Source organism: Amblyomma mixtum, chromosome 6 (genome assembly GCF_055824585.1).
Source record: "Amblyomma mixtum isolate Tamu chromosome 6, ASM5582458v1, whole genome shotgun sequence".
Lineage (NCBI taxonomy): Eukaryota > Metazoa > Arthropoda > Arachnida > Ixodida > Ixodidae > Amblyomma > Amblyomma mixtum.
The window spans coordinates 10,625,866-10,646,533 of NC_143017.1; the positions used below are offsets into that span (position 1 = coordinate 10,625,866).

Below are 20,668 nucleotides of genomic sequence, written 5' to 3' on the forward strand. Positions count from 1 at the left end.
GAAGTGTCCAACCGAGCCGGACGTACTGTACCACCCGTGACATCTGGTGGAGGGCGCTGGGTAACGCATTCCATGCCTCGGACTCCCCCAGCAAGCAGGGATTCAAGTCCTCGAGGATCATCTGCCATCGAGGTGACGCCTGTACACCACGGTAGCCGCCGGCTCCAAGGCCTTCAACCCGAGTTTGGGCTTCTGGAGTCTCGCTCAACACAAGCGGTTCGTTCACCGCCATCGTCGACGACCGTCCAGCCCGAAATAGGCATGCAGACGACGATTAGTTCACCTTCTGTTGTGCTGCAGCAGCCTCGGGAGCCACCGATCTTCCAAGGTTCTCCAGGCGAAGACCCGGAAGACTGGCTGGAGAAATTTGAACGCGTAGCCCGGTACAACAGATGGGCGGAAGACTCGAAGCTTCAACACGTGTTCTTTTCGCTGGAGGGCTCAGCTCGTACGTGGTTCGAGAACCGGGAGTCGTCCATAACGACATGGAACGTATTTAAAGACCAGTTCCTGAAGGATTTCACTACGGTGATTCGAAGAGAACGGGCCGATCTGCTCCTTCAGTCCCGAACCCAGCTACCAAATGAAAGCATACTGGTATACTTCGAAGAGATGGCAAAGTTATTTCGTCGAGCTGACCCGGACATGACAGAGCAGAAGAAACTCCGGTACCTTATGCGAGGTGTCAAGGAGCAAATCTTTGGCGGACTGGTTCGCAATCCACCGAGCACGGTCGCAGAGTTTCTGTCGGAGGCAACCACCATGGAAAAGACACTCGATATGCGGTTGCGGCAATACGAGCGTCAGCCTTTGGCCATGACTGCGGTAGCCACGGACATCAGTAACACCCACATGCTTCGCGAAACCGTACGAGCTATCGTTCGCGAGGAGCTCCAGAAGCTGTTCGCGGCTACGCCGCCTGCGCCAACGGTTTCTGCTCTATCCGAGGTTATTCGGGAAGAGGTGCAGCAGGCGCTTACAACACCAGCTCCCTTCCAGCCGTCCACAGCCCCACCGCGAATGACATACGCCGCTGTTGCTCGTCGCGCACAACCGCCGCCGAGTCGTCTTCAGGAAACCCCGGCCTCTTTTCGGGCGCCACCACCTGCTCGTCCTGCTCCATCGTATCCCCGTAAAAGTGACAAATGGCGCACTCCCAACTACCGTCCTCTCTGCTATCACTGCGGTGAGCCGGGTCACCTGTACCGCAACTGCAGGTATCGTCAGATGGGCCTGCCGGGGTTCCCTGCAGATGCACCACGTCCGCAGCCTGGGCAGCGACCCAGAGAAATCAACGATTATCTGGCCGAATCTGCCGGTGGGAGACGCAGGTCGCCATCTCCACGTCGTCGGTCTTACGGTGACTTTCCTCGGGGAAGGTCGCCAAGCCTCCGCCAGGAAAACTAAAAGCAGCAACCTTTGAGGGGGAGGTTGCTCACCGACGAAATGTAACAGACCTTCCTACGCCGCAACTAGGTGGCCACCCGATGCCACGACCGAATGCCGTCCAACACCGTGAACCGCCGACTCTACGTGAATGCCACCTGACGTATCGAAATGAACCCGCACCGCACCGCAGCCGTGACCGAACACCGCGCCGTACCTCTCACACGACGTCTACGACAGCAAACCTGAGCATTTCCCTCGACGGAACAGACGTCACTGCACTCGTCGACACAGGGGCGGATTACTCTATCCTCAGTGGAACTTTCGCCGCCACTCTGAAAAAGGTCACCACTCCGTGGATGGGCCCACAGATTCGTACAGCCGGGGGTCACTTAGTTACACCGACCGGGACTTGCACATCAAGAGTAGCAGTTCAAGGCGCAACCTACCTGGCAACGTTCGTTATACTTGAACATTGTTCACGTGACGTCATTCTCGGGATGGATTTCTTGACCGAGAATGGAGCGGTCATCGACCTCCAGTCAAAGGCCGTGTCTTTCTCCACAGAGAATGCAATACACAGAGATCCAGACCATCCGACCGCACTTTGCATCCTGGATGACCACGTCACCATCCCACCTCGTTCGAGTATTATGGTTTCTGTCGGCGCCAAGACTGTGCGGAATTTCGAAGGCGTCGCGGAAGGCAACCAGATCTTGCTTTTTGCCAGGAGCCTTGCTGTCGCCAGAGGAGTCGTTAATATCGTCGACGGAGAAACAGAAGTGCTGATAACCAATTTCGGTGGTGCACACCAACATCTGAACGTGGGAACCGTTGTGGCTCACGTTGATGCCATCGCCCATGTCAGCAGCACACCCAGTATTTCCACAATGTCGTTGTCGCAACAGCAGAGCCCAGTCACTGGTTTCACGTTCGACGTCAATCCAGCACTCTCCCCGACGCAGCAACAACAAGTTAAAGATCTTCTTCTGCGCTACGGCGACACCTTCTCGGTATCATCGCGTGTTGGACGAACTCACCTAACGAAGCATGGCATTATTACGGACGATAACGTGCACCCTCTCCGACAGTCCCCCTACCGAGTGTCTCCCGCTGAACGCGACGCTATGGCCGCCAAGTGAAAGAAATGCTCCGCGACGACGTAATTCGTCCTTCCCGGAGTCCCTGGGCAGCGCCAGTTGTCCTTGTGAAGAAGAAAGACGGAACATTGCGGTTCTGTGTAGACTACCGTCGCTTAAACAAAATCACCAAAAAGGATGTCTATCCTCTCCCCCGGATCGACGACGCTCTGGATCGCCTTTGTAGCGCGAAATACTTTTCTTCGATGGACCTCAAGTCAGGTTACTGGCAAATTGAGGTCGATGAGCGGGACCGTGAAAAAACAGCTTTTATTACTCCAGATGGCCTGTACGAATTTACGGCCATGCCCTTTGGACTGTGCTCTGCACCGGCAACTTTCCAACGCTTTATGGATACCATCCTTGCCGATTTAAAATGGCAGACGTGTCTCGTCTATCTTGACGATGTTGTCGTCTTCGCCCCGACTTTCCAGGAGCATCTTCACCGCCTCGAATTGGTCCTACAAGCAATAAGGTCTTCTGGACTCACGCTCAAAAATGAGAAATGCCACTTTGCGTATACAGAGCTGAAGTTCTTAGGGCACGTTGTGAATCAAGCCGGTGTTCAGCCTGATCCTGAAAAAACAACAGCTATTGCCCATTTTCCGCCGCCGCAAGACCTGAAAGCTGTCCGCCGTTTTCTTGGATTGTGCGCGTATTACCGTCGCTTCGTGAAAGATTTTGCTCGCATTGCCGAGCCGCTGACGCGCCTAACACGGTCGGACACACCTTTCAGATGGGAAGCAGCGCAAGAAAATGCATTCCGCAGCCTTCAAAGCCTCCTGCAGGCGCCTCCTGTTCTGGCTCACTTCGACGTCAACGCCGACACGGAGCTCCATACTGATCCCAGCAACATCGGCTTAGGTGCTGTCCTGGTCCAGATCCAAGCGGGTCAAGAACGGGTCATCGCTTACGCAAGTCGATGTTTGTCACCAGCCGAATCAAACTATTCCGCTACCGAGAAAGAATGCCTATCCATTGTATGGGCCACTTCGAAATTCCGACCGTACCTTTACGGCAAAAATTTAAAGGTGGTGACCGATCATCATGCATTATGCTGGCTCGCAAGCCTTAAAGACCCGTCCGCTCGCCTCGTCCGATGGAGTCTGCGGCTCCAGGAATACGACATGACCGTCGTGTACAAATCCGGGCGCAAGCACTCTGACGCCGATTGTCTGTCCCGCGCCCCAGTAGATCCTTCTACCGACGCCTGTAATGATGACATCTTACTGAGTGCTCTCAGCGCCTCCTGCCTCGCTGACCAACAATGCGCCGACCTCGAACTTCGAGATGTAATGGAATTTCTCAACGGCAGCAACACGACCGCCCCACGCGCTTTCAGGCGCGTGTTGCCATCTTTATGCATCCGCAATGGTCTTCTGGTCAAGAAAAATTTCGCTCCAAACAATACGCAATACCTAATCGTCGTACCGGCTAGCCTGCGCAATGAAATCCTCCAGGCCTCCCATGACGAACCCACTTCTGGACATTTGGGCATAGCCCGTACGCTAGCCCGAATCCAAGAGAATTACTACTGGCCTCGTCTCCGTGCTGATGTCACTCACTACGTCAGAACGTGCCGAGCCTGTCAGCGTCGCAAGGTACCGTCAACCAAACAAGCTGGGTTCTTGATGCCCATTAGACCACCTACAAGGCCCTTCCAACAAATAGGAATGGACATGCTGGGTCCGTTCCCACGTTCGAACTCTGGCAACAAATGGATAATTGTCGCGACGGACTACCTTACCCGCTATGCAGAAACGTCAGCTCTACCCAGCGGCACCGCTTTAGAAGTCGCCAAGTTCTTCGTGCATCAGATCGTACTCCGCCATGGGGCACCTGAAGTGCTGATCACTGACAGAGGCCCTGCGTTCATGGCTGAGCTGCTGCAGGAGATCTTGGTTTACAGTCATACCGACCACCGCCGAACAACGTCGTACCACCCTCAAACGAACGGGTTGACTGAAAGACTGAACCGAACCCTTTCTGACATGATTTCCATGTACGTCGATATTGAACACAAAACGTGGGACGAAGTGCTTCCTTATGTCACCTTCGCCTACAATACGGCCATGCAAGAAACAACGCAGATGTCCCCATTCCACCTCGTCTACGGTCGTGCAGTGACGACGATGCTCGACGCAATGTTACCACATCTGGACGACTCTAGCCTTCACACTGATACCTACACGTTCCTGGAACGCGCCGAAGCTGCTCGCCAACTGGCCAAAGTTCGAATTCAGGACCAACAACATCGAGATGCAGATCGCTACAATCGGCGCCGTCATGACGTCCATTATGCGCCTGGCGACCGTGTGTGGGTGTGGTTCCCCATTCGGCGACGGGGACTGAGCGAAAAACTCCTCCGTCGCTACTTCGGACCATACCGCGTGGTCAGGTCATTGGGCGACCTCAACTACGAGGTCATTCCCGATGGATTTCGGAAGTCCCGACGGTCTCCGTGCCCTGAAGTGGTTCACGTGGTCCGCCTGAAGCCTTATCACGAGCGGTAGCCTCGCCCACTAATCCCGTTCATTCCTTCCGACCTCTCCACTCACTCCCAGCATCGGGACGATGCTTCTTTTTGCCGGGGAGTAATGACACCGTCCATTCATCGTCGTCGTTCTACTAGACCCACGAGAGCGCGGAATGCGCGCGCGAGCTGGCCTCAAGAAGAAGCCGAAGTGTCTGGCTGCGAATGCTCCGTTTTTGGGACCGCTACTGACGTCCGCTACAGTCACCTACTTTGAAGTGTCCAACCGAGCCGGACGTACTGTACCACCCGTGACAATATACCCTATGCGACACAAACACTAGCACACAAAACTAACCAAACTAACTCAAAATACAAAGTCTACCAATACACACGACCCGCGAACACCCATTCTGCTAAAGTTCTGTGTTCGTGCTCACGGTTCGGCGCTGAGGAAGCGTTGCGTTAGTCCAGTCAGTGGCAACCAGGCAGCCGGCGTCGGGGTGGCGTTCGAAGCGTTCACGCTGGCATCTCTGGCGGTGTCGTTTGCGGCGTCGTGTGAGCTACGGGTCCAAGTGCCAGTGGAGGCGATGCTGGCGAAATTAGTTTTGCGGACACCACCCGGACGGGTGGCAACAGCGCTGGAGGCACCCGAGGCCGTAGCAGGTGGTTGCGTCAGCCGTTGTCTCCACGGGACGGACTCAGGAACGGGTGTTGTTGTGTGCTTTAAAAGGGTGTGTGTTGTGGACATTAACACGTTTATTAGGGGCACCGTACCGACAACGGCTGAGGTGTGTTAATGTTCCGTAAATGCAGTTTCGTGTTCAGTATCAGTGGAGTGCTTTTGTTGTATGCTTCACATCTGCGATGTGTTTGTGTGCTAGGTCGAAAACTGCCACAGAAGATAGTCGGCAGGGTGCAAGGCTTGATGATGGGGATGATGTGAGCAGTTTTTTATGGAAAAACTCTTGAGAGAGGGCGCCTTGTTCACATATAGTAAGAAGTTTGAAATAGAAGAAAGAACTAAAGCAGTTTGCAGAAGACCACGAGGATGACGATAAGCACGACTTGTGTTATAACTAGAATAAAGACGATAATGAAGTATTCATTGAGGTGGGAGGAGATGATTGGTGCATAAGAGACGACGCTGATGACGACGACAATGATGACGTGTTCGAACCCCAAGGTTAAAAAAGCAAGAGGAATAGCGTGGCAAGGGGGAAGAACAGAGAAGCGGAAATTTCGGCGGGAAATCAACACCTTGGCTGGAATAGAGCAGCCCCGGCTATTGCATCGGTGATCTCGGGTTCTGCGGCGTCGCACCGTGGACTTCCTGCCGCTGCAACGTTAGCTGCTGTTGCTAATTGCTGCCGCCTCCTTGACTTGCCACTCTTTGTTGTGGCTGCGGAATGCTGCTGCGACAATATACTGCCGTTGCTTTCCTCTGCCGCCGTCCTTGACTCGTCGTTCTCTCGTACAGCTGCGCTGTGCTATTGCGACGGTAGGCTGCCGTTGCTATCCGCTGCCATCCTCCTTAAATTCTTACTCTCTCTTGTTGCTGGGCTGTACTGCTCCGACAATAGGTTGCCGTTGCTATCCGCTGCCGTTCTCCTTGACTTGCTGCTCTCTGGTGTAGCTGCGTCGTGCTGCTGCGAAGATAGACTGCCGTTGCTTTCCTCGGCCTTCCTCCTTGACTCGCGGCTCTCGGGTGTAGCTGCGCTGTGCTGCTTCGACGATATGCTGCTGTTGATATGGCTGACTTCCTTTTTGGCAGACCGCATCTGGTGTTGCTGCGCTGTGCTGCTGGGACGATACAGTGCCGTTCCTCTCCTCTGCCGGCCTCCTTGACTCGCCATTCCCTGGTGTTGCTGCGCTGTGGTTCTGGGACGGTAGACTGCAGTTGCTTTCTTCTGCCGTCCTCCTTGACTCGCTGCTCCCTGGTGCAGCTGCGCTGTGCTGCTGCGAAGATAGGCTGTTGTTCCTAGCCGCTGCCGTTCTCTTCGACTCGCCGCTCTTTGGAAGTTGCTGCGATGCGCTGCTTCGATGGTAGGCTCCCGTTGCTATCCCATGACGTCCTCTTTGGCACGCCCCATCTGGTGTAGCGGCGCTGTGCTACTGCCACGATAAGCTGCCATTGCTATCTGCTGCCATCCTCCTTGACTTGTCACTCTGTGGAGTTGCTGCGCTGTGCTGCTGCGGCGATACGCTGTCGTTGCTTTCATTTGCCATCCTCCTTGACTCGCCGCACTCTGGTGAAGCTTCGGTGTGCTGCTGCGGCAATGGACTCCAGTTGGGTTTCCCTGCCGTCCTCCTTGACTTGCTGCTCTGCAGTGTAGCTGCGCTGCGCTGCAGCGACGATAGACTGCCGTTGCTTTTCTCTGTCGTCCTCCTAGATTCGCCGCAGTGCTCCTGCGATCATAGACTGCCATTGCTCGCCGCTGTCGTCCTCCTTGACTTACCGCTCTCTAGCGTAGCTGTGCTGCGTCGCTGCAACGATGGAGTCAGAAAGCTTTCCGCTGCTCTGCTTGACTCCCCGCTCTCTTGTGTAGCTGCGCTTTGCTCTTGCGAAGAAAAAATTACCGTGCCTACTCGTTGCACTACTCTTTGGTTCGTTGCTCTCTAGAGTTGCAGCGCTGTGCTGCTGGGACGATAGCCTGCCGTTGTAATCCGCTCAAGTCCTCCTCTCCTCACTGCACTCTTCTGTAGCTGCGCTGTGCTGCTACGAGGATAGATTACCGGTGAGTTCCTCTGCTTTCCTTCTTGGCTTGCCGCTCTCTGGTTTAGCTGCACTGTGCTACTACTGCAATGGACTCCCGTTGGAGTTCGCTGCCGTTCTCCTTGAGTTGCCACTCTCGGGCGTAGCTGCGCTGTTCTGATGCGACGATGACTCAGAATGCTTTCCGCTGCTGTGCTTGACTCGCCGCTCTCTCGTCTTGCAGTGCTTTGCTGCTACGACGGTGGAGTGCCGTTGTTTTCCTCTGCCGTCCTCCTTCACTCGCCGTTTACTGGTGTATCTGCGGTGCTGCTGCGACGATGGACTCCCGTTGGTATCCGCTGCCATCCTACTCGACAACCTTCTCGCTGGTGTAGCTGCGCAGTGCTCCTGCGACGATAGACGGCTGTTGCCTTCCTCTGCCGTCGTTCCTTTGCTCGCCGCATCTCTCGTGTAGCTGCAATGTGCTACTCCGACGAAAGGCTGTCGTTGCCTTCATCTGGTATCCTCCTTGACCTGCCGCTCTGTGGTGTTGCTACGCTGTGGTGCTGCGATGATAGACTGCCATTGCTTTCATCTGCCATCCACTTTGACTTCCCGCGATGTGGAGTAGGTGCACTGTGCTGCTGAGACGATGGACTCCCGCTGCTTCAAGCTGCTGGCCTCGTCGACTCGCCGCTCTAGGTTGTAGCTTTGTTGTGCTGCTGCGAAGATAGGCTACCGTTGGTATCTGCTGCTATCCTCCACGAGTTGCCGCTCTCTCGTGTAGCTGCACTGAACAGCCGCCACGATTGGCTGCCGTTCTTATCCGCTGCCATCCTCCTTGACTTGCCGCTCTCTGGTGTATCAGAGCTTTGCCCTGACCGTAGCCTTCCGTTGCTATTAGATGAAGTCCTCTTCGACTAGCCGCACTACGGTGTAGCAGCTCTGTGCTTCTTGTAGGATAGGCTGCCTTTGCTATCCCCTGCGGTCCTCCCTGACTGCTGCTCTCTGGAGCAGTTGCGCTGTGCAGCTGCGAAAATAGGCTGTCGTTGCTATCTGCTGCCGTCCTCCTTGACACGCCGCTCTCTGGGGTAGCTGTGCTCTGCTGCAGGGACGAAGACAGGCGTTGCTTTCCGCTGCTCTGGCGTTTCTGCGTTGCACTTCTGCGACGATAGACTGACTGCTATACGTGGCTGTCCTTCTTCATTTGCCGCTCGGTGGTGCAGCTGCACTGTCTCCTGCGTCGAATGGCTATGATTGCTACCTGCTGCCGTCCTCCTTTACTTGCCGCTCTCGGTTGCTGCTGCTCTCTGCTGCTGCGATGATAGGCTGCCGTTGCTATTCGTTGCAGTAATCGTTGACTTGCCGTTCTCCGGTGTTGCTGCGCTGTGCTTCTGAGACAATAGCCAGCCGTTGCTATCCACCGCGGTCCTCCATGACTCGCTGCTGTCTAGTCTAGCTGCACCATGCTGCTGTGAAGATAGACCGCCGTTGCTTTCTTGGGCCGACCTCCTCCACTCGCCGTACTCTGGTGTAGCTACTCAGTGCAGCGACGACGATAGGCTGTCGTAGCTATCTGCTGCCATCCTCCTTGGGTTGCCGCTCTTTGGTGTTGCTCTGCTGTGCTGCTGCAACGTAGACTGCCGTTCCTTCGCTGCTCTCCTCCTTGACTCGCTGTTTTATGGAGTTGCGTCGCTGTGCTGTTCCGACGATAGACGGCCGTCGCTACCCGCTGCAATCTTCGTTGATTTGCCGTTCTCATGTGCAGCTGCGCTGTGTTGCTGCGACGATAGACGGCCGTTCCTAGCCGCTGCCATATTCTTTAACTTGCCTCTCTCTCGCGTAGCTGCGCTATGCTGCTGCGACGATGCTTTTCGCACCTGCCTTTTTTTCTCTTTAGTTATTCTAAGTGGACGGAAGACGACGGGCATACGCGTAAGCCGCATTGCCATCGCCTGGTGCACACTCCTGGCTCGACCAGCTGCCCTCGGACTGCTGTTAGCACCGCTCCCTTTGAGAAGCTTCACTGGACAAATCCCACCTTACATTTGGTGCAGGTGCCGGGGAATATCCTCTCGCCCTGGAACTCTGCAGCCGAACGCTATCCCCTACCGCGATGCCTTCGAACCACCAAGCCGTACAAGGGAGCCCGGCCGCCGTCGTCTGTGCTGGTTCTCTCCGCCAGCGGGACCCCCCTATTTTCAGCGGCACGGACGGCCATGATGTTGAGGATTGGCTCACATCGTATGAGCGGGTGAGCGCATACAATAAGTGGGACGCGGAAACCCAGCTGAACAATGTGATTTTCTATCTGACGGGCGTGACAAATCTGTGGCATCGGAACCACGAGGCGGACATTACATCATGGTCCGTCTTCAAAACGAACATCTCAGAGGTATTCGGCCGCCCGCCTGTAGAAAACTCCGTGCCGAACAGCGCTTGCGTGCGCGGTCACAGCAGGTAGGAGAGAACTGCACGAGTTACATCCAGGGTGTCGTGGACCTTTGGAAGAGGGTGAACGCACAGATGTCCGAAGCCGACAAGATCAGGCATATTCTCAAGGGCAATGATGACGACGCCTTTCGGATGTTGTTGGCGCGAGACCAGCGCATCGTCGCCGAAGTCAGAGCTTCGACGAACTACGCAAGCAGAGGGCTCTGACACGTGAACACACCACGAACATCGACTCGCTTGCTGGCCTGAACGACGCGAGAGACCAGTCATCACTCTAGCCGGAAATCAAGAGCTACATCCGTGAAGAAGTTGCTCAGAGCTCTCGCTTATTTCAAGCCATCAAGAGCCCTCACCACACATAACTCCGAATCTGAGGCACATCATTCAAGAACAGGTCGCTGAGGCTCTCCCGGAAGCCCCTCAGCCCACACCTCTCGTGGCCGCGCTGACATATGCGGAGGTCCTCGACCTCGACCACCTACGTATGCTCCGCCTCCTGCTTCTTTTCGAGAGCCCGCTGCTTTTATTCCACCGCCTGCTCATCTGTGAACCTCTTGGGACACGCCTGATAACATTCGACCGCCAGCTGAATTCGGCAACTACTGGCGCACGCCTGACAACCACCCGATCTGCTACTTCTGCGGCCTGCCAGGTCATGTGGCGCGGCTTTGCCGTCAACGCATGTATGCCTCACGACCACCTCCTGAATTTTCCGGTTACTGGTCCCAGCGACAGTATTCGCCTACTGCTGAGCCGCTCCTAAGCCGTTCTCTGTCTCCTGAGCGCGCCGCCTTCTCCGGACGCCGTTCGCCTCCTCCACGTCGTCGTTCCATCCCTCCGATGCGACGGCATCCTTCGACCACTCAAGAGGAAAACTAGGTGCTGCAGTTCCTGAGGCGAGAACTGCGCAGTCGTCGAAATTTGAAGGGCCTCGATTGTCTGTCGCTAATTTAATTGAAGTTTTTGTAGATGGCGTATCTGTCATGGCGCTTATCGACACCGGTGCTGCGGTTTCTCTCATGGATGCAGCGCTTTGCCGCTCTTTGAAGAAAGTGAAGACGCCCCTTTCTGGCCTGTCGTTACGAACTGCAAGTGCGCACCTCATCCAGCCGTTAGAAACGTGTACTGCTCGAGTAGTCATAGAAGACATTTTATATTTCGTCGAGTTCATCGTTCTGCCGTCATGTTCGTATTCGATCATCTTGGGCTGGGACTGCCAATCGCTCCATGACGGGCCATCGACTGCGCTCGGGCTCAAGTAGCGCTTTCTACGCAGGCGAATCCCGTGCCAGAGACTGAAATTTGTGGTACCCATGTTTCTGCCGAAGCTTTTGTTGCCGACGGGACCGATATGCTTTCGTGCTCTTCCGTGATTGTGCCTCTCTCCTGTGACTGTGTTCGCGATGCCAGTGTCATCTTCACGCCATCTCCTACTTTTCTTCGCCGCCATTGTCTGCCGCTGCATTACGCCCTGCTCACTTTATCCGCCGGCCTCACCGTACTGTGGGTCTTAAACCCGTTTTCCAGCCTCTTCGCATTGCGCCGCGGGGATTGCGTCGGAACCGTGCAGCTCTTTGATTCTGTTTTCAACCACCCCTACGCTGCTGCAGAACCACCGCCGGTCGCCATGGACCCCCTAAACTCACCTACTACTGCGCCAACCAAATTGTCGACCGACCGATTCCTTCGCTCTATCAACGCCACTCTTCCGCCAACTCAGCTAACCCAGCTTCTTGCCCTTCTTGAGGAGTTTCGCTCCTCCTTCGATTGCCAGGAACGTGTTTTGGGGCGCACGACGACTGTCGAGCACCGCATTCACACCGGCGCCCATGCCCCTCTGCGACAGCGCCCATATCGTGCTTCCGCCGATGAACGACGAGTTATTGAAGAACAGGTAGACACCATGCTTCAGAGCGGCGTTATTCAGCCTTCCACCAGCCCTTGGGCTTCACCGGTTGTCCTCGTCAAGAGGAATGATGGCTCCGTTCGATTTTGCGTCGATTACCGCCGCATTAACAAGATCTCACGCAAAGACGTCTACCCTTTGCCCCGTATTGATGACGCTCTGGACTTTCTACAAAACGCGGATCTCTTTTCTTCCCTTGATTCGCGCTCTGATTGTTGGCAGGTCCCAATGGCTGCTGCAGATCGTGCAAAAACTGCGTTTATGACCCCTGACGGCCTCTACGAGTTTATCGTCATGTCTTTCGGCCTCTGTAACGCTGCTGCTACTTTCGAGCGAATGATGAATACCGTTTTGAGTGGCCTCAAGTGGAAGACATGCTTGCGCTACCTAGACGATATAGTTTTCTTTTCGCCCGACTTTCAAACGCATCTATGTCGCCTAAAGCACGCCTTGACAAGCCCCAGAAACACAGACCTGCAGCTGAACTTAAAAAATGCACCTTTGCTGCCCGCGAACTGATAATTTTAGGTCACGCTGTGTCGAAAGATGGTGTACGCCCTGACCCAGAGAAATTTCGAGCCGTGACTTAGTTTCCCAAACCTTCCACCACTAAGGAACTTCGCAGCTTCATAGGGCTCTGCTCTTATTTTAGGCGTTCCATTCGCAACTTTACCTCATTTGCGGCCCCGTTGACTCAGCTACTCGGCACCAATGTTGATTTTTCGGCCTGGTCACCCGCATGCGACGCCGCCTACAACACCTTGCGTCGTCTCCTCGCGGCACTACCCATCTTGCGCTAGTTCAACTCGGCGGCCCCCACTGAAGTCCACACGGATGCCAGCGGTATTAAGGCGGAAGCCTTTCATGTCTCATCGTTGTAAGCAGGAGTTGTCGACAGAAATTGTCACGCTTTTCAATTGGTCGAAACGGTCGTGACGTCACAGTGCGCGAATTTCAAACGGGGCCAATTGTACTTTGGCTAGTAACCATGCAACCAATTGAAGGGATCATATAGTGATGCTCCAAGTAAGTGGGACTGCGCTTAGTTAATTGCTTAATTACCCAACTAGCCTAATTAGCTTTTCTAGACAGGCCATATAAATAAATAAAACCGAGTAGGAAATTGGTCGAGCTCGGGAATCGAACCCCGGTCTTCGGAGTGCGAGACGAGCATGCTATCCACTCCGCCACGCCAGCTCGATGGTTTGCAACGAACAAAGGCGCGTCTAGTGAATAGGTGTCTTCGCTCACTCCCATCCTCCTCCCTTCCCTTCCGGCGAGGTTTAGGTGTCCACCGAGATATGAGAGACAGATACATTTCCTTTTTCCTCACAAACCAATTTACCGACGAGCGAGGCGTAGAACCGAATCGCCGATGGCGTTCTATGGACTCCCTGGTTGCGTTGCAAGTCGCTGTCGCGTCCCTCTTTTAGAGGCGAAGTTTAACATCTTAACCAACGTTACTAGAACCAACGAGTTCGTTCTAGTAACGTTGATCTTAACCACACATCAGTGACCAACGCTACTAGCCAGTGACCGCACTTTAGGTCAAAAAAGTGCCCCCCTGAATTTTGACGGGTGTCCACCGAGATATGTGAGACAGTTACTGCGTAATTTTCTTTCTTGAAATACAATTTTCATTTTCTTCATTACGGGCCCTCTTTGTATTTCTTATTTCACTGCCACTTTCTCCCTTCCTGTACGGTGCGGTTCAGGTGTCCACCGAGATGACACATAATTACTGCGCCATTTACTTTCCTCAAAAAGCATTGCGTTCAAAAGACAAGGCATCGCGCCGAACGGGTGGTGGGGTTCCGTGGACTCCCTGGCAGCGCTACAACATGATGTCGCGTTCCACTCCTAAAGGCGAAGCTTAAGCGTCATTAATTAGCAGTTCATTAGCATTCAGGCATGAATCGGTAATTAACCATTAATTTGTGATTTGTCATCACTTAGTAATTAGTACTCAATTATATGTGACGCCAACAGTGCCACAGAAGCAGCGAAAGTGGTGCGGAAAACGCTTTCGCCTCTACGCACTTTACACAGTCAAAGTGCCCCCTGAATTTTGGTCTTGGTGCAGTGCTCGCCCAGCGCAAATCTGGGTTCGACGAATTTGTCGTTGCCTACGCCAGCCGTACACTTACCAAGGCTGAGTCTCGCTACTCTGTGACTGAAAGAGAGTGCTTCGCCATTGTGTGGGCCTTAGGCAAGTTTCGCCCTTACGTGTACGGCCGTCCTTTCGACGTCATTACGGATCATCACGCCCTTTGTTGGCTTTCCTCACTACAGGATCCTTCCGGCCGCCTGGCGTGATGGGCGCTGTGTCTTAAAAAATACAACATCCGAGTCGTGTACTGGTCGGGCCACAAGCATCAGGACGCCGACACATTGTCTCGCTCCCCGCTCCCCGCCGAACTTGCCAGCCTCTGCGAAATCGACTCCCCTGTTCCGCCTCCCACCATCAGTGACCTGCCTTCTGAGCAGCGCAAGGATCCCTGGATTCGTGCTCTTCTCGACTTTCTCTCCGACCCATCGGCGGTTGCACCATCCCGCGCCCTGCGCCGTCAAGCATCACATTTTGAGATCCGAGATAACCTGCTTTATCGCCGTAATTATCATTGTGATGCACGAAAATGGCTCCTCGTCATACCCCGCACCTCCAACAAATGTAAGGTGGGATTTGTCCGGTGAAGCTTCTCAACGGGAGCAGGGCTAACAGCAGTCCGAGGGCAGGTGGTTGAGCCAGGAGCGTGCACCAGGCGATGGCAATGCGGCTCGCGCGTATGCCCGTCGTCTTCCCCTACCACCCTGACGCCTCTGAGTGCACCACCATTTCCGAAGCCGCCAGGCACGCCGAAGACTGTCGCCAGATCGCCCGGTCGCTCACGACAGCTAACCAGACCCTTCAAAAAACCCGCCACGATGAAAATCATCCTCCCCAGCATTTCTCGCCCGGCTCTCTTGTCTGGCTGTAGATACCTCCCCGTACTCCTGGGGTCTCCAGAAAACTGCTCGCTAGGTAGCACGGGCCCTACCACGTCTTGCAGCAAGCATCTCCAGTCAACCATATTGTTTAGCCCCTCATGTCGTCACTAGAGATGTGAAGGCCTGAAAAAAACACTGCAATTTTGGAAAAAAACCGGTTTTTTTCGTTTTTTTCAGACGAGGGAAAATGGAAAGAAACATTGAAAATTTCAATTTTCAATTTCAAAATGCAATTTGAAGGTTTTATGGCTGCTTGCTTTCAGTTTAGGTTTCTGTTTTTGCTTTGAAAACCATTACAGCATGCATCGTTAAAAGATTGGAGAGCAGTCGTCATCGCCGGTGCCAGGTAGTGCTTTTAAAACGTTCGTGCTGCGAGTACGCGGGTTGAAGGCCAGGTCACATATAAGCCCCAGGCTTGACTTAAAACACACTAATAGTTTGAACAAAATGGCTGAAAATTCTACAGCGCTACACACATGGCATAAATAACACAGGCTGCTGTGCACGTAAGCGGTTTTAGCCAAATACAAGCCCAGCTTCTTGATTTACAACGTAGGAGAGTATAGGACATCCGCAGGAATTTGGTTCAGGACAGGGGTCTTCAGCGAAGCACGTGACCCCATCTACCTGGTGGCAAGACCTTTGCACCAACCAGCCGCTAACTCGTCTGGCTTGCCGGTTGCTGCAGATACCTCCATCATCCGCCAGCTGCGAACGAAACTGGTCCCGTTTCGGAAACGTCCATACAAGGATTCGCAACAGGCTTTCAGGGGAACGCGTTCGAAAGCTTGTGTATGTGCAGTCGAACCTAGCTGTGGACAAAGCTTCAATCCATGCTGCTGCGCGACAGTGATTCTGAGTCCCATATGGAGTGACTTATAGATCAGTTTTCATGTTCCCTTTCTCGGTGCAATAGAACAAGTTCGTTCCACAAATATGATATTTATATTTCCATATTCGCCTGAAGTGCAAATCATTATTTATCTTCTCGGTGCAATAGAAAAAGAAGTTTGTTTCACAATATGACATCTATAACTACATATTCGACTGAACTTCGGAGCATTATTATTGATCGTCGTGCTGTTGCAAATAAATCTGTTTTTGTCATGTTTTGCAAAATTTCCAATTTTTCATGAAAAAAACCCTGAAAAAAACGTTTTTTTTCATGCCATTCAAAATTTCATGAAATTTTACATCTCTAGTCGTCACCCGATCTCAGACGCCGCGGTCGGGAGACTGTCCATATCCATCGCCGCAAGACATACTACGACCCCGCTGCCTTGTCCGCCCCTTAAGTCTCCATGATGGCTCCTCTTCTTTTCGGGGGCCATTGTAAGGAAGACGACGGGCATACGCGCGAGTGTTATTGCGATCGCCTGGTGCACACTACTTGCTCGACCAGCGGCTCTCGGACTGCTGTTAGCCCTGTTCCTGTTGAGAAGTTTCACAGGACCAATTGGTTGGACCCATAACCTTTACGGCTAGCGAGGGGTCAAAATACAAAGAAGAACAATATTACTGCAGTCCGTGTAAATAAAAAACTTCAAGATTAACACATACAATTCAATTCACTGCTACATTTCCATGGAAATTAAATAGTGTTTTAAAGTTCACGAAAAGTTATTTTTTTCTTTAATTTCATTTGGGATTTCATTGCACACATGGACTCCGCTTTATTCTAGGAGTCTCCGGTCGTACATATTATAACAAGTTGGGAAATTAAATAGATTGTTAGTTGCAGCTCTTGGTTGTTTCACTGGTAATCTAAATAAACTAAGGGGCAAGGGGTTGTTAGATTTTGTTAAATTGTTTACTATTTCAGCTATTTCCAGTTTATATAAATTTGTTAGGGGTAAGATACAAAGCAGCTGAAAGAGTGGCCTACTGGGGTATGTACTATTTTAATAAGTTATCATAAGAATAACTTGTTTTTGAAGGGGAGAAACAGGCTCTAGGTATGTTTTATATGTACCACCCCATGCTTCTAGGCAATAAAATAATTGACTGCGCGCAAAGGCGATATACAGAATGCGTAAAATTGGAAGACCAAAGCAGTCCCTGGCCTTTAGTAGAACATGAAACCATGGGATAATTTGAAGAAAACATTATTTTGTTCTTTTCAGTGCAGATCAGACGCGAACAGGACACCAAGATACTTGCATTGGCGCACCTTCAGCAGATTCGTGTTGTCGATAGTTAGAGATATATGTTCGTAGTTCATGTTTTTTCTGCACGAGTGAAAAACGGTGTGCTTTATTTCCTCACTATTAAGGGTTAGCCGATTACTTTTAAACCACTGCGTAACATCACTGAGCTCTTCACTGATTATACATTTAAGTACCTCTAAATTTTCCCCTGTGAAAAGTAATGCAGTGTCATCGCCATATATCACAGCGTTTGAATATTTCAGCATTGATGAAAGGTCATTATTATACCGGGAAAACAATAGCGCAAAACAACCGCCCGACATACGCTGAGGCCCTGCGACGCACTGCCCCAGCATCTGCGTCATTTGTTCCTGACCATTACGTCCCGCTACCATCCGTGCAGCCGGCGCAGTACTTGCGAAATGATCGGGCACCTCTGCGCAAGGCGGACGTCTGGCGTGGCCCCGACCGAAGGCGTTTGTGCTTCTACTGTGGGGAGCCCGGCCATCTCTTCCGGCAGTGCCCATATCGTGAGCTCGGCCTGCAGGGTTTCCCCGCCGACGCGCCCAGGCTGCCATTTGGTCAACGACCCCGCGATATTGAAGCGTACTTGTCTCTGCAGCGTCTACCGCCCTCCGAGCGACGGCAGTCAAGATCGCCGCCACTTCGCCGACCCTCACCATCATCGGCAGGCCATCACTCCTCACGACCAGCGCAAGGCCGGTCGCCGAGCCCTCGCCGGCAAAACTAACGACAGCGACCTCCGGGGGCGGGGTCGCTGGAACTCGACGCTCTACAGTCCCCCCCACAACGCGAACATTGGCTGGCAGGAACGTGACGACATCGACGCCCACAGCTTCAGAACATGAGGACCGGTTTTCACTCGACATCATCATCATCATCATCACCCTGACTACACCCACTGCAGGGCAAAGGCCTCTCCCATGTCTCTCCAATTAACCCTGTCCGTTGTCAGTTGCCACCACTGTATCCCCGCAAACTTCTTAATCTCATCCGCCCACCTAACTTTCTGCCGTCCCCTGCTCCCTGCTTCGTTTGCTTTCTCTTGTAATCACTCCGTTACCCTTAAGGACCAGCGGTTATCTTGCCTTCGCATTACATGCCCTGCCTCAGCCCATTTTTTCCTCTTCATTTCAACTAAGATCTCATTAACCCGCGTTTCTTCCCTCACCTACTCCGCCCTCTTGCGATCTCTAAACGTTACACGTATCATTTTCCTTTCCATAGCCCGCTGCGTTGTTCTTAACTTAAGCTGAACCCTCTTTGTTAGCCTCCACGTTTCTGCCCCATAGGTGAGTACCGGTAGGATACAGCTGTTGTATACTTTTCTCTTCAGGGATATTGGTAAGCTACCATTCATGATCTGAGAGAACCTGCCATATGCGCTCCACCCCATTCTTATTCTTCAAGTTATTTTCCTCTCATGATCCGGATCTGCGGTCACTACCTGCCCCAAGTAGACATATTCTCTTACTACTTTCAGCACCTCACTACCAATTGCGAACTGCTGTTCCCTTGCTAGGCTGTTGAACATTACTTTGGTTTTCTGGATGTTAATTCTTAGCCCCACCGTTCTGCTCTGCCTGTCTGATTGGTCATGCTTTTCCGTTCTTGTCCTGAGCGGCTTAGCAAGGCAATAACATCACAGAATCGCAAATTACTCAGGTATTCTCCATTAACTCTTATCCCCAACTGTTCCCATTCCAGTCCCTGGAATACCTCCTTTAAGCAGGCAGTGAAGAGCATTGGCGAGATCGTGTCTCCCTGCCTGAGACCTTACCGTATTGGAATTTTATTGCTGACTTTATGGATAACTATAGTAGCTGTGCAAACGTTATAAATATCTTCCAATATTTTCACATAACACTCTTCCACACATTGATTCCGCAATGCCTGCATGACAGCTGAGGTTTCCACTCAGTCAAATGCTTTCTTGTAATCAATGAAGGCTATATATAGGGGTTGGTTATATTCTGCGCATTTCTCTATCATCTGATTGATAGTGTGAATGTGGTCTATTGTCGAGTATCCTTTACGGAAGCCTGCCTGATCATTTGGTTGACTAAAGTCCAAGGTTGTCCTGTACTCATTGACGGTCACAATATCAGCGCGCTGCTGGACACTGGAGCAGAGTTTTCCATTTTAAGCGGCAAATTGGCAACTCTTCTACAAAAATTTACGACGGCATGGTCTGGCACGCAGATCCGCACGGCTGGCTTGGCCAGTTTACAGCTCTGGTCCCGATCCGCAACTCCACTTTCGTTTTCAGCTGCCTGGTTCTCCGTGATTGTTCTCGTGACCTGATCCTGGGTGTTTTACTTCCTCCATGAGAATGGGGCCATCGTCGATCGCCGCCAGCGCACAGTTACTTTTTCTGCAGACAACACCGATGGCACTTCTCACACCCGCCCATGTGGCTCCGCCCTTCGCGTTTCCTCTGAAAGTGTTTTCATCCCGCCACGCTCCAGTGTTTTTGTCACTGTCGACTGTGATGAGCTCCGTGACGGGACAGCAGTCGCCGAAGACAATGTTTCAATGTTGCTGACACACGGCATTTGTACGGCCCGAAGCCTCATCCACATACGCAATGGTAACACCCAATCACTGATTACCATTTTCACCCAAGAACTTCGGCACATCTTCCGCGCCACAGCGATCGCGTTCGCCGAGCACTGAGCGGATGTTTCTGAATGTTTTGCGTCCACAGCCGTGGAATCTCCGAACATGTCTCTCGATCACATTGACATCACCTCAGGGCTGTCACAGGTTCAACGCTGCGCTTTCCGTACCTGACTATACCAATACACAGCGTGCTTCGAAAGTTCAACAGACAGCCATTACGAAACACCACATCATCACGAGTGAAGATTCCCTCCCCGCAGGGAGGCGTCTGCAGCATGCAGACGTTGGTGAGTGGCGACACCACGGGGTTAACCCGAGCATCCGCAGGGACATCCTCGCAGGGGGATGATGGTGAACAATGCGTCACCACGGACCCGAGCATCCGCGCTTAGCCGTGCGTGGCATTGCCGTGTCCGGGGAAAAGGGGATCCTGGTGGTTGAGCCGATGCCGAGCGTTTGGACCCTTAAGGCCCCTCGGCGGAGGCAACACACCACTTTGGCGCCAGCTTCCTGTAGACGGCACCTCCGGCCTGACCCGACCGGGGGAAATCGGCAGTCGCCTTTTCCTGTCCTCCCCTCTATCTTTCACTTTCCTATTTCCTTTCTTACAACTTTCCTGTATCCTCCTCTATTCTTTGTTTTTTCCTTCTTTCTTGGCGGCGAGGGTTAACCGTGTGTGACCAACTACCCTGAGTTGAGTCATATTAGATTATAGTTAAGGTGTACAGCTGGCGTGGGCAGGACTTGCTTTCAAGTTCATGTCGCGTCCCCCTGTTGGGCTCCATGGTGGGTGGCTGGCACCATGACCGAAAAACCTCAATTTTTTATGGCTCCCCC

The 20,668-nt window shown here is 52.7% G+C and overlaps 1 protein-coding gene across 1 annotated transcript; it reads left to right on the top strand.

Moving 5' to 3' along the window:
* Positions 1-250: 250 nt before the first annotated feature.
* On the top strand, positions 251-18,057 carry LOC149338205 (uncharacterized). The gene is made up of 3 exons (XM_089550713.1): positions 251-841; positions 14,137-14,262; positions 17,759-18,057. The coding sequence occupies exons 1-3, from the start codon at positions 262-264 to the stop codon at positions 18,055-18,057; spliced, it is 1,005 nt and encodes a 334-aa protein (XP_089406839.1). The 5' UTR covers positions 251-261.
* The last annotated feature ends 2,611 nt before the right edge of the window (positions 18,058-20,668 follow it).